This window comes from Perna viridis, chromosome 9 (assembly GCF_037379345.1).
Source record: "Perna viridis isolate PV_CMFRI_1.1 ecotype Kerala chromosome 9, ASM3737934v1, whole genome shotgun sequence".
Lineage (NCBI taxonomy): Eukaryota > Metazoa > Mollusca > Bivalvia > Mytilida > Mytilidae > Perna > Perna viridis.
In genome coordinates this window covers 22,469,513-22,482,848 of record NC_142453.1, presented here as the reverse complement: position 1 = coordinate 22,482,848, position 13,336 = coordinate 22,469,513, and the positions used below count along the sequence as shown (strand labels likewise).

Here is a 13,336-nt window from a genome sequence, read left to right as displayed (position 1 = left end):
AAATGCACTGATACCATACCAAATTCGTGGTCAATAATAAAAACAAAAATGGCATTGTATTTACTTCAGTATCAATTTACTGATATGTGCATGTCATTCGATAACAAATCTATCCAAATATTCTTACGGAAGCGATTTTACCGTCTCGGTTATGACGAAACTGATGACATTTTTAATCCTCACAAGGCAACACTGCCTTGTTACAGGAATGTCTAATGTTTTGTCAAAAACACGATTTTTATGCACTAAACTGTAATACCAGAAAAAATGATAATGTGTTATTTTCGATATGGATGTTTTTAAATAGTATTTATATGAGTGTTGTCTAAAATGATGGGAAGCATAGTTTTACTACTGTTTGAATGTATTGTTTCAGTAAGGTAATTATATAGCTCATAGTGCTTTTCATGGAAATTGTCATATTCACAATTTTAATATTCAATCGTCATTAACAGTATCTATGGCGTTTTCTACAAGATTATATTTGTAAATATATGACGAAACTCAAACAATTTTCTGACCATATTGTATTATGACAGTTACGATTTAATTTATCAAGTTACATTATATAAAATACGTCCCAATCTACACAAATGGATGAAAAACTATTTTTTTTAATAAAAAAATAACTTACCGTTTGTCTACTCTGTAGAGACATTATTGTGATAGATAGATAGATTGATTGATTGTTGGGGTTTATAACGCCCGAGCAGCAATATTTCAGCTATATTCAGGCGATGAACATGAAAGGGATGATAAAAGGAATATGGAATAATGATATGAAATGAAAAAAGGGATGGGACACAAGGATAAAAGGGTCGACAAATTTTGATTGCCAAATGATAAAAGGGGGATGGGTAGGGTCGGGCAGTTTAGCCTCCTGTGTCGGAGCGCAAAGGTTCCTACTCCTATCGAATACCACAGCAGGGTTCTTTAACCTACGCAGAACGTGGCATCTTTCCCAACACGGTGCATCACTATTGTTTGCGGACAGGTTTTCTGTATTATAGCCTGACAACCCCAGCATGTAACACGCCAAGGGTACCCCATTCCACCATCTGGGGCACACATCCCAGTTGCTTTGTGGGCAGAGCGCCTTGCCCCCGGCTAGGTTTCTGAGCACTATTTAGTCGCTTTTTTACGACAAGCTTAGCGCTGCTGCAAGGCCTATTCTTTTGACAACCGGGCCTGCACGGGAGTTTGATAGAATAGATAGATAACCAAATAAATATTGCGGTTGTCAGCATGCTAGAAATACATAGACAAAATGAATTTGAAATTTAAAATGAGAAAAAGCACTGTATTTAGTATGATTACAGATAAGGTCAAAACACAAAAAATAAACAAATTCAAAATTTAAAATTTAAAAATCCCATATCAAGTAAATGTTGAAGTGCACTTTCACATTTACACACATGTATCAACGGAAAGAGCTTCCTGTTTAATTTAATTTATTCATAACTATAATTTGGCTCGTCCAAAATTAAGACAATTTGTTAAGGAAAAAAGATAATTTTACGTTTCTTGGACAAGAAAGAAATCATCCACATATCCACTTATATTACTGTTGACGAACATTTGTTTTGCGGGGTAACATTTTCTGGTATTTTAAAGTTCGGTCAAACCAAAAATTGGAAGCAACAAGTGAAAACAAAAAGGGCAACTTTAATGGAAAATCGAACTAAATGATATTCCTCCTTTCCCAGTTACCATATGGGCAAAATATCAAAACAAAAGCGCCAAAAAGGATACGGCATATCCATAAAAAAATTGTCAAAAAATCAAATGGCAGTGATCCGTAGTTACAGCCAAATCTCCACCACAAATGACCAGATAGACGGAGGTACAACCTAATGGAAGGGCGGCGGCCAGGATCACTACATACTTTAAAAAAACGGGCGTAAAATTAGGTAGAATTTATATATAATGTAAATCAACGAAATTAAACGTTTCCCCTCATAACATTTTATCCTTTAAAGAGGTAAAATGTCTAATGTTTTTATCATCGTAGATTGCTCTTAAGACTGACATGACATGGATACTTTATCATGTATTTTAATACAAGGATACGACTTTTGTATGTACTTGAGATACTGGGCACTTTACAAACACTCAAATTATGTAATATTCTTTCCAGACAAAGGGGCTATTATTCAACTATCAGTTTGTGAAAAAAGGACAAATGATAATTTTGAAATGTTGTTAAATATAGTAGCAGGTAAAATTTTCTTGTTGAATTATACGTGATGAAAATACTTAACACATTTTCAACATTGTTATGTATACATTTTTCTTAATGTGGAGTTAGTCAAGAGAGATGTTTTACATTGACTATCAATTATTTTCAGATACTTAGATGTACAGAATGCTGTTTTTCCTTAAACGAAATACCTATAAATATGTTCTGTTTTATCGTATTTCTTCGTTCATTCTTTAGCATAACGGCTGGAAACTTTTGTCATAATGAACAGTCATGTGCCCAGTACTATTACGAAAGGGAAAGATATACTACGAGATGTTCGTTTTGGAACTGGGGTCGATGTACGCGATACAGGTATATTTGTTTATGAAAAGTTATTGAACGAAGCTTCTGTCATGAATTATAATCAGTGAGTATACTATTTTTTTGCCCTCTTCTTTGTTATTATTTTACGCCATCATTTTTCATTTCAACAAGGAATTAAAAGTAAAACTCACGTTTCAATTGTCAGAATAAAATTGTTTGTAATTGTTGAGCTGTAATTTTTTGTCTCTCTCTTCAATTTATATCTAAAATTAGTGTTATAAAAACATAAATTGCATTCCCTTTTCCTTTGTATTAGCAACAAGAAATTCCTCAAAGCGCAAAATTTGTACAACACATAAAATGAAAAATTCAAGATTTTATTTGATTTAACAAAGGCATTATTTCAAATTACCTTCCCGACTAATCAACTGATGTATCATATCTTGTACTATGCATTATATCGTTGCAGACTGAAAACAGTCCAACATACTGGCAAATGTACCAATCGAAACTGTTGTGCTGGCTTTACTGGAAATGATTGCTCACAAGGTAAATCATATCATGTCATTTATTGCATTCCTAACATCAATATACTGCTTTTAAGTGGTACTCCAGCTAAGATTCATGCAAAATGTGATTTATGGATAAAAAAAACCTACCTATTTTTATTTTTGATATTTTGCTTGAATCGCTATAGTAAACATAAATTAACATTACGTTTTTCATATAGTCGTGTTCTAAGGAGATAAAAAAATATATAGAATGCATCTTCGATTTCAACATTAAGGGAGATAACTCTGTAAATGACACTCAAATGCAATAAAATCTATTAGATTTTCAATGTTGATTATCTCCTAAGAGCAGGAAGATTTCAATGACTAATTACACATTTCATAGTACCATCGAACAACTTAATTACAAAAATAAAAACATGTAGCCTTTCTTGGGGTGTATCACATTTTTCAGATTTTGCATAATTCATACAAAGATAGCACCTCAATAGAATTCAAATTTTACAATAGTCAAGACATAAAAGGAAATTGTAAATCGTCTGCAGTAAATGGTAAAATGCTGTCAACAGAAAATGAACAGAAATATGTTGACACAACTCCATATGGTAATTTGAGAGACTGTTTTACCAAAAGGTGAAAAACGCTTAAGTTAAGTACCATTTATTTAAACGACACACGCTAAATTTCAATGTTCTATATTTGTAACGGGCAATACAGGTACAGTACTTTACGATTGAAAAAAAGGACGAGTTAAAGGTTATGGGGTAAGTGCACTTGCTAAATCTGTCAGACTAGATTGATTAATAAATACGGAATACCATACATATATAATGTTGCGTTATTGTGTTTCTCAGAGCATATACAACTTTGTATTCAACAATATTATTTTTAGCACTTTGTAACTGGTCAACAACATGTCCAAACGGAGGAACTTGTACTGCACCGAATACTTGTAAATGTGCACCTGGGTTTACAGGTCCTCGCTGTCAAGGTAATAGTGTATACTGATCAAGCCTTTCGAAGATGATATTGAATTTGCTATCAAAAATGTTTATATGCTACATTCTTTCAAGATATATAAAAAACATAAAACAGCTTGTCAGTGCTAATAATTCTATGAAATAATTACTAACAGCAAAATCAGTCAACATTTTTTCATTTATTCATTGAATCCATATGTTGTAAGGCAAATGCGCCGGTTGACTATAATCTGTGTAATAATAACTATTGAAATCCTTACTATTGTTGTTCTTTTTTGTGTAATATTAAGATTTAAAAACTAACAAAAAGACCAAAAATAGGAACAGAAGTAAAGAGGTCAAAATCTTGAGACAAGTTAAAAGAAATTGATGAAAAAAAAGTTAAATCACAAAACAATGTCTTAAGAAATATACACGAATTATCAATGACCTACAAAACACTATTAATACTGGGATTATTGACCAATTGCTTCTTCAGGGAAAACGTCGTTATTTGAAGTCAAAATGAAAATGGTCAAAATAAAAACAGAAGCTAATACTTTAAACATATCTTATCTACTGGTATATGATACTGAACTGAAAACGTTTAAATTCTTACAATAAATTGAATTTGCCATTACTCTTTGAAAATGTGATCTTCAAATGTAGTTTTGATGACGAAAGTGAAACAAATAGGTTATTTTAGATCTACACTACTTGCGTATGCTATTGTAGCTGCCTGTTCTGCATTCGACCGTTGGTGTTGGCCTGGAACGTGTGGTCATAGTAACTACTCTTCTCAATGTAAATGCGTCACAGGATTTAGAAAAGAATATAATGCATCTACTGCATTATGCCAACGTAAGTGCAATGCCATCATTAAAGGAATCAATTTTTCATAATGTTTTGATTCTTTCAAGAGAAAACATTTTTATCTTTAAAAATGTAGACCATTAAAGTATTAGCACAAAAACTTAAACTTTAGTACCTTTTCATTAATATGCATATGCAAAGATAAGCTTATAAACAGATTTATGATATATCAAATATTATCATATTGAGCATATTTGGATCAGTGTAGTCAGGCAATGTATATTTAATAATGGTTTTTCCTTTTTAGTATCATCAAAACCAAACATAACGTCATGCCCGATAAGAGCGTTTGCAGCTAAGTAGGGTGACATGTCATTTACATTGCAAGAGTCTTCATTTATCCAAGCACGACCTTTTCTCCTTCGTATACACAGTGCGTTTTCATCATAACAAGCATGAGCGCTGTTTGCCGGATATTTACATAACAATTTAGGATTTTGATTTGAGGATATATCACCCTGTACCTGAAAATTAAAAAGATTAATACACTGAAGTAGAAGGGAGAAACTCATTTTTATTATACATAGTCAAATATTTTTCATGTGACGTTCATGTTAATCGAGCTTCACATGAAATTCATGTGAACTTCACATGAAATAATTTGTCCTGTGTAGGGGGAGTTGTTTTTAATTTCTATGTGGTGTTAAAAACAATGTGTTTGTTCAAGTAGTAAAATACCATATAAAATACTACGTTAAATAAAGACAATGTAAGGGGAAAACATGAGAAAAGATAATACGGAAATGGTCAAGAAAATTCATTAGTACATTCTCCGAATCACATTTTGTATCAGAGCTGTTTGCGAATTATAGATTACTCCGTGGTAACGTCACGATACCGGCGGGGGGGATAAGCTGCAATCTTCAATACTAATATGAATGTACTTTTGTATTTGCAATCAATACTTATTGAAAACAATTTTATCTGACCATATTGTAATACGCCATATATTAAACTTTTCATTCCAGTTTTAAATCAATCTATGTTCAAACGATGCCTGTATTTTTCCCATGAAGTGTACGGCTATAATGTGATTTGACGGTGAAAAGATGTTGAACGACATTTTAAGTAATTGTGGTTCATATTAGGATCTTTGATCTTTGAATAATTAGTTAACGGTACCCTGATACGTATATTTAGTTAACGGTACCCTGACACGTATATTTAGTTAACGGTACCCTGACACGTATATTTAGTTAACGGTACCCTGACACGAATATTTAGTTAACGGTACCCTGACACGTATATTTAGCTAACGGTACCCTGACACGTATATTTAGTTAACGATACCCTGACACGTATATATTTTTTATCTTTCAGCAATATCTACTCCAAGTATAACTACGTGTAAGGTCAGAGCAATTTCAAGCGACAGAACAGAAACATCATCACATGAAGGCGCTTCTGAATGCTCATTACAGAATGATTTTTACGGCAGATTTGAAGTCCACCATTTCATACTTGATATCGGAGGTGTATACGAAGTACTTATCAACAACAAAACAATTCAAAACAGACCGCGATATGTTTCAAATGAGAACTTTGGTGTGTCTGAAGTTTCCATAAGTGTCCACAAGCTCTCTTTGAATGGTAAGAAGTTGGTTTGATTTAGGATTAGTATGCAGCTACTACATTGTTCACTTTTCAACGAACTTATCGTTATTTACTCCGATATAAATATTTGATTTTTCAGGGTCTAAGGTACTCTTATTACAAAAGAAGTTAATGGGCGACAAATATCCATTGAGTATAAACCGAGATTATACCGGAAATACGAAAGTTTCTGCAAATGCAAGACTTGTAAATGGAGAAAGGTATGTAATACAATATCAACACATTAATTGTTCAGTCTGAGTATATATAACCGGCGAGGAAGTACTTAACACTCAAAATCTAAGTATATGGCATAAACGGGAATAAACTAAACAATTGAAAAGAAGAGAGCAAACAAATAAACATGAAAACACCACAAACTCTGTAAGGGTACGCATGTTATGTTCCACGATCCGCACCTCTTATTTTGAAAGTAGATAAAATCCTGTATGTTTCAAGTTTAATGAGTTGGCAATCTAATAGAGTATCTCATCTGTTAGATAGAAACATCATATTGATTGATTAAACTGTGATGGCGATCCTAATGCATCTTTAGTGGTGATAATAGAGGCTTTAAATACCCTCATAATGGCAGCTTACAAGGCGGTTTCCTCAATCGACAAGGATGTCTTTGAAAAAATTACAGGCACAAAAATAACAGATAAACTGTGAAATGATACTCAGTAGACTAGGGAATGTTAGTGTGGTGTCACCAAGAAAGATGTTTACTGTTGGAAAGTAAAATCTATCTATTGTATTTATTTTGCAAATGTCTGCAAATTACCTTTTAAATCTTTGATAATTAAGTTGGTTTAAATTTCAAAATTTTTCTTTAGAAGCCAGCACTCACAGTCACGGAGTAGAACAGATTTGGCAACTGTTGGAAATTCTGAATATTTAAAACATGTGCATTCATTTTTTTTTTTCAGACTTTGCGTTACTTTTAGTATGAAAGGAGGGGGATTTTTAACTTCAGAAATTGTAAACAATATTGAAACTAAAATTCCGTATGATAAAACAGAAGCAACAAACAAAACATTATGCTATATATATGACAGAGCAATGCCAATACATTGTTCCGAGAAAGGAAGCTGTAAACACGAGCCCCTTAAATTATCCACACGGGTTACCAACTCCAGGAAAGTACATGTCAAAATTGATGGATGGATAGATCCTCTTCCTCCTATTATCGCTAATTCATCTTTTTTAGCATCTGGTATTAAAAGTTATGCTATAGAAGTTTATGAAGTGATAGCCTCGAGTCCTGAAACTCTTATGAGGGATCAGTCATCAAAAGGAAAGGAAAACATAAGTATTGAGTCCATCGGGAGTAATATTGAAATAGAATTACCTTCGAAAAATCCTATGCTGTATATAATGATACTTGAAGTAACGGACTCTGCTAACAATGTCCACCATGCCCGTAGATTTGTTTTGTACGACAATACTTCGGCTATTGAGGTCAATGATCAACATCATTTGCGTGTTGAAACGGCTTCAAATGCAAGTAATTACCAATGGCAAACTAATCACGAGAAACTGTGTTATTCTTGGTCTCAAAGATATTTTAATAATTACTACAAGAAAAACAATCCCTTCCGTCCAATCAAATCGGACACATATAGTGATGTAATTGGTCTGTATGATCAAATTTCTGGTATTCTGCCAATTAATGGTACCGTAAATGTAAATGGCTTAAATGGATTCTACTATGCAATACTTAAAAATCACATATACGTAACTTCCGGTCGCGTAGAAAACTTTACATCGGAAGCTCTCTGTACGTACCCAACTATGAGTGATGGGGACGAGTTTATATTTCAATTACAAGCCAAAGACATAATGAACCACACTCTAAATGACAGTGTTTCCGTGTACATTGACCGTTCTGTTCCGGAAATATCTGACATTTGGTTGACACGGAACGGATACAAACAACTTTTTGTACATCATACTATAGACTTATCAGATATGGCAATAGAGTTTAAAGCATTCGATGTTCACAGTGGCGTTCGTGAGATGAAATGGACATTTGGTACTTATGAAAACAATACTGTTCTTATAGAGAAAGCCATCGGAGTCAAGTCTGTTGTAAGTAAGATTCACATTTCAGTTATATGATATCTATTATATAATATAGTTTTGTTTTTCTTTGTAGAAAAGGGACTATTGAAGTCTTTACTAGTGCTGAAAACTCAATGTTCTTTGGTATTCGTAATTTTTATGACTTATTATATTAGTCTTTACTTTTAAAATGTTTTAAAATCAATTTCGTTATAGTTGATTATTAATTACGGGTATTTATCATCAGTATTTTATATATTTTCTTTTTTGGTTTTCGTAGGGTAATCCTGATAATTCCTCATCATTCTACTGTCCCATGATTGGTAATTGTAGCAGCATGTTGTTCAGTGCAAACTTAAAGAAACTGAAAAGCGAAAATAAACACATTGGACTGCATAATAGAAGATATTTCTTCACCCTTGAAGCCATGAACAACGCTTATCTCCGTTCATTTGACCATATCGACATTCTTGTTGATGATTCTCCACCAGAAGGTGGGGTGGTTCTGGAAGGTCCTAGTGGCTTTCAAGACATTGACTATACTAGCGATGATGAGATTACAGTCCACTGGCACGATTTCGTCGACCATGAAAGTGGAATAAAAATATATAAAGTAGCTTTAAGTGGAAAATGCCTCAGTGATCTGGAGCAATGGATATCGGGTTTCACAAATGATACTTTCGTTCAGGAAATAGTCCAAACTTCCACGAAACTACGATTTCCAAATAGAGAGGGACGTTACTTTGTATCTGTCATCGCGTATAATCATGCATTGAGTCCTTCAAAGGTTGTATGTTCAGACGGGGTAATATTTGACAAGTCGCTTCCAAACATATCGAATATTTCTCTTAAACATTCGAAAATAAAGGAATCTGTTGCTTGTCTTGATGGTAAGGCATGGCTTATTAAAGAAAATGTAGTTAAAGTTGCCATGGACGTTTCTGCTTGTTTATCAAAATGTAAGAACAAATCCGATGACATCATTGCGAAATTCATACCAGAATCAAAAGCATACATCAATGGATTAAATATCTCAGAATTTATTTGCCAAAATATGCCTCTTTACAACGGTCACGTGATCTACGTACCAAATGATGTGTTAGACGTGAGGTGGGATATATCTGAAGACCGAAGTCAGATAACTGGTACTTACGTTGGGTTCGGTAACGATCCGAGAAGTATTGAGAGCCCAGACATTCAGGGTTATGTTGAGGTGCATCATCCAACAAGGTACATTCAACATCATCCGGGGCTTATTGGAGAAAATATTTTCTACATATTCATACGTGTAGTCAATAGAGCTGGGCTAGAGAGTAAAGTTTGGTTGGGACCAATACTTGCCGACGAAACTCCTCCAGTGTGCTTAACAACTATACAACCCGTCGTGAAAGGAAAGAATGTGGTGTTGAAATGGATGACAAAAGAGGTTTTTGATACAGAACAAGCTGACGAAATAGGGATAGTTATGTTTAGTTTCGGTAAGTACACGTACGATTTTTTTTCACAATTCTGCCATCTTCATGTCGTTAGTTTGCGGTTGTTTTTCGCTTCACTGTATTGTAGTCCATGAAAAAATATGTGCACGGCATCAACGTTTATAAAGCGCATGTCTCGTCACAAAAATTGCGAAATGGTGTGAAAAATGTCGCAAAAAAAGCAGATATTGTATAAAGGGAATTTTAAGCGGATGCTAAATTTCGAAATTTGCTCTATAAATTTCATGGTCTTTATTTTTCCGATTTAATGGAATGGAAAATATATATAAAGTATCTAGACGTAAATTTGGCGAGCTTTGATTCTCGCGATTCCCGACATCTTGCAGATATAACGAAAATTTAAACCTCGCATGAAGGCATATTAATATAAATTCCGTATGTTGTTTTAAAAAATTCTAACGTGTTTCCCTTTTAATTTTTAACATGTATTCTACACAGGTTTTGGTAACAGATTTATCACACCTTTTCTGGAATGGAGTATAGACAACCAAGGTGGTAAATGTGGTTCAGACGTCCAATGTATACAGTACCCAGTGCAAAGGCTACAAAAATACGATATGATGGATGGGTATGAATTCTACGCCCAACTCAAATTCTACAACTATGCAGGGCATTTCTGTAATGTTACAACGAAACCGTTTCGTATTCCATCTTTGTTTCCACCCAGAGTTGGTATAGTTAAGGATGTACTGCGTAATAGCATACCACCTTTCCATGATATCGACATTACCTTCGATTTAAATGAGTATTGTATTTCATGGATTGGCTTTAATCACCATGAGACAATTCAACTTCAGCTAGGTCTAGGGACATCACCTGGAAATGATGATACCGTTTCTTTTCATGATATACCTTTCAATAGAACGAATAATTTTGTATGTGAGAACTATTCTTTCACCGACGGCGATCAGCAATATTTTGTTACAATTAAAGCTTCATGCTCAGGAGGAACAACTTATGCTTCCTCAGATGGATTCTTCCCATTAAAGAAATCAAAGGTTTTGTCACTGGTGACGGTGTTTTATGGTAAAGAATGTTTGAAAACTGGATCGCTTGAAAATCTTCATGAGAATTCAAATATTGCAGTAAATTCAAAACTACCATTAGTCGCTGGCACTGTATACTCTGTTTTTTCGTCCGCCAACATTTCTTTACAAAGCAAGAACATCCTTATTCTTGCAACCCGTTGGTATTATAATTATTACGTTATTACGTTTATGGCTCTAAGACGCACTGATAAAACTAATTTCACGTTGTATGACAATGGACATGAGAACTATACAAATGCATCTTTATTCCAATGCAACCCCTTCAAAAGAACTCAAATGTCTCAAAGCTGTATACCAATACATTGGATTTTAAATGAGGAATATTCCAAACTCGTTACACACTTTGAAGTTGCTGTTTGTAAAGTGCACGAAGGAAAATGCAAAAATAGCCTGATATTTTCGAATGCAGGACACGCGACGTCGTATAATTTTACAGGGAAATTTTCAACGGGTTTATATAAAGCGCTTGTACGGCCTTGTTTTGGACAAGTTTGTCTCCCGATTGTATCCTCTGAAGAATTTTCAATTGTGCCTACTCGTATCCCTTCATTACATTCCACGGCTAAGGCAACAGTAAACGGGACTTATCTCAATGTTGCTGTAACTATTGAAAAATACATGTGCAGTGGTAATGAATTATCAAAGGCGTACAGGTGGGCACTTTTTGCTGACCTCGAAGGACACAAAACGGTCTCACACTGGAAATATACTGTAGATAAATCATCAAATGGTCAATTGATAGAGGTATTTTGATCTTGAATAATATTCTTATCTTTTACTTTCAAGAAAATTGAAATCTTTCCAACTGATTATATAGTTTTAGGTTATCATTAACTATAAATTTAAATCATGTTTTAACGGAATTTAGAAGTTTATTTATGAATTAATAATTATTCTATTCTGCAACTATTTTTCCAGGATGCCGTTTCTCTTGCTACACAACTGTTACCTTACAAGCACAGCTCCATTTGTGTTGAAGCATTCTGTTCTTATGGTAGGAAACCTCACATTTGCTCTCCAATTGACTTTATCAGTGACCCTAATACGTTTAGTAAGGACGTTCTGTATGATTTGAACCTCAATAATCCGGTTTCCCGAGATCTTATGAAATATCAGCATGCTTCTAACATTGGATCAAAGCTTAAGATGCTTCATAAATTAGAAATGGATTTCGCCGATTCAAATGTGAGGATTGGCGGCTTCGTCATTGGTAGACCACGAACACAAATTACATGGTATCTTACTTCCAAACGCGAAATCCCTATTACATTGTGCTCTCTAGATGTTTCTTGTCTTTTCTCAACAAATACAACAGGTGGCTTTTTAGACGTCAAAAACCCGTTCTTCAAAAACACTTTGCTCCTGTTTATATGTGCAATGTCATTAGACTTCAAGGTATGCAGCAATGGTTTTCTTATTAATGGAGGTCCTCCAAGAGCAGGAAGAGTTTTTATTGATGCAAATAATAATTATGTCACTGACGGAACACAGCTAACTGTTACATGGACAGGTTTCAGGGGAAATAAGGACGCATTAAAGCTTGGTTATATTTCAGATATTTCAGAATACAAATATGCTATCGGTAAGAGAGTTTTGATTTTAAAATACAACCTTTACAATTAAAGATCTAATATTTTACATACTTCTACATATCTTTGTAATTGCATTATACAATAATAGCGTTTTTAAGGAGGTAGACCTAGGTTAAGGGACACAACTCTTACAAATCATTGGAATGTTTGTATTCAGTATTTGACAACAATCTCATATAAGCATCAAAGCAACATGGATTCTTTTCGTTCTATTTCAGATGAAAGCTTGATAGGCTTTGGTGAAATTGAATATGATACCAACCTATCACTGTCCCTTATCCTAGTTTTACCTCCTTAAACAGTTTATATAAAACATGTTAAGTTTGACTTAACATATACATCAACCTAAATATTGCAGGTTTGAATTCCATTAGTGCATATACAATTTTAGAGAATTCTAAAACAAAACATCAACGTAAAGGTATCCTTGGTTTTTAAATACAGAACTAATTGCTAATGCTTAAACTTATCAGAATAAATATCATTGTTAATATTAACCCTTTAACATATTTACATGCCAGGAACAAATAAAGGAGCTGATGATGTATTGCCATTTACATCAGCTGGTCTCTCAGAGTCAGCTACTGTTGTTGGACTTGATCTGAAACCTGGGCATGCGTATTATGCTACTGTAAGAGGTAATGGTAGTGTATACACATTCTTAAGTGCTAGCGACAAAAATCTATTTACGA

General features: G+C 33.9%; 1 protein-coding gene across 2 annotated transcripts in view; it reads left to right on the top strand.

Moving 5' to 3' along the window:
• Positions 1-164: 164 nt before the first annotated feature.
• The window catches only part of LOC148607354 (uncharacterized), a 21,570-nt gene continuing 8,398 nt past the window's right edge, over positions 165-13,336 (top strand). The window contains exons 1-12 of one of the 2 annotated variants that reach the window (XM_088544230.1): positions 165-380; positions 2,438-2,554; positions 2,976-3,055; positions 3,911-4,009; positions 4,713-4,838; positions 6,171-6,440; positions 6,544-6,664; positions 7,373-8,534; positions 8,788-9,985; positions 10,442-11,796; positions 11,971-12,634; positions 13,166-13,282. In XM_088544230.1, coding sequence (XP_088400356.1) covers positions 331-380; positions 2,438-2,554; positions 2,976-3,055; positions 3,911-4,009; positions 4,713-4,838; positions 6,171-6,440; positions 6,544-6,664; positions 7,373-8,534; positions 8,788-9,985; positions 10,442-11,796; positions 11,971-12,634; positions 13,166-13,282 — 5,359 coding nt within the window. In that variant the 5' untranslated portion in view covers positions 165-330. Of the gene's footprint in view, positions 381-2,437; positions 2,555-2,975; positions 3,056-3,910; positions 4,010-4,712; positions 4,839-6,170; positions 6,441-6,525; positions 6,665-7,372; positions 8,535-8,787; positions 9,986-10,441; positions 11,797-11,970; positions 12,635-13,165; positions 13,283-13,336 lie in introns of those variants that run through there. The other variant, XM_088544231.1, reaches the window with a different exon arrangement.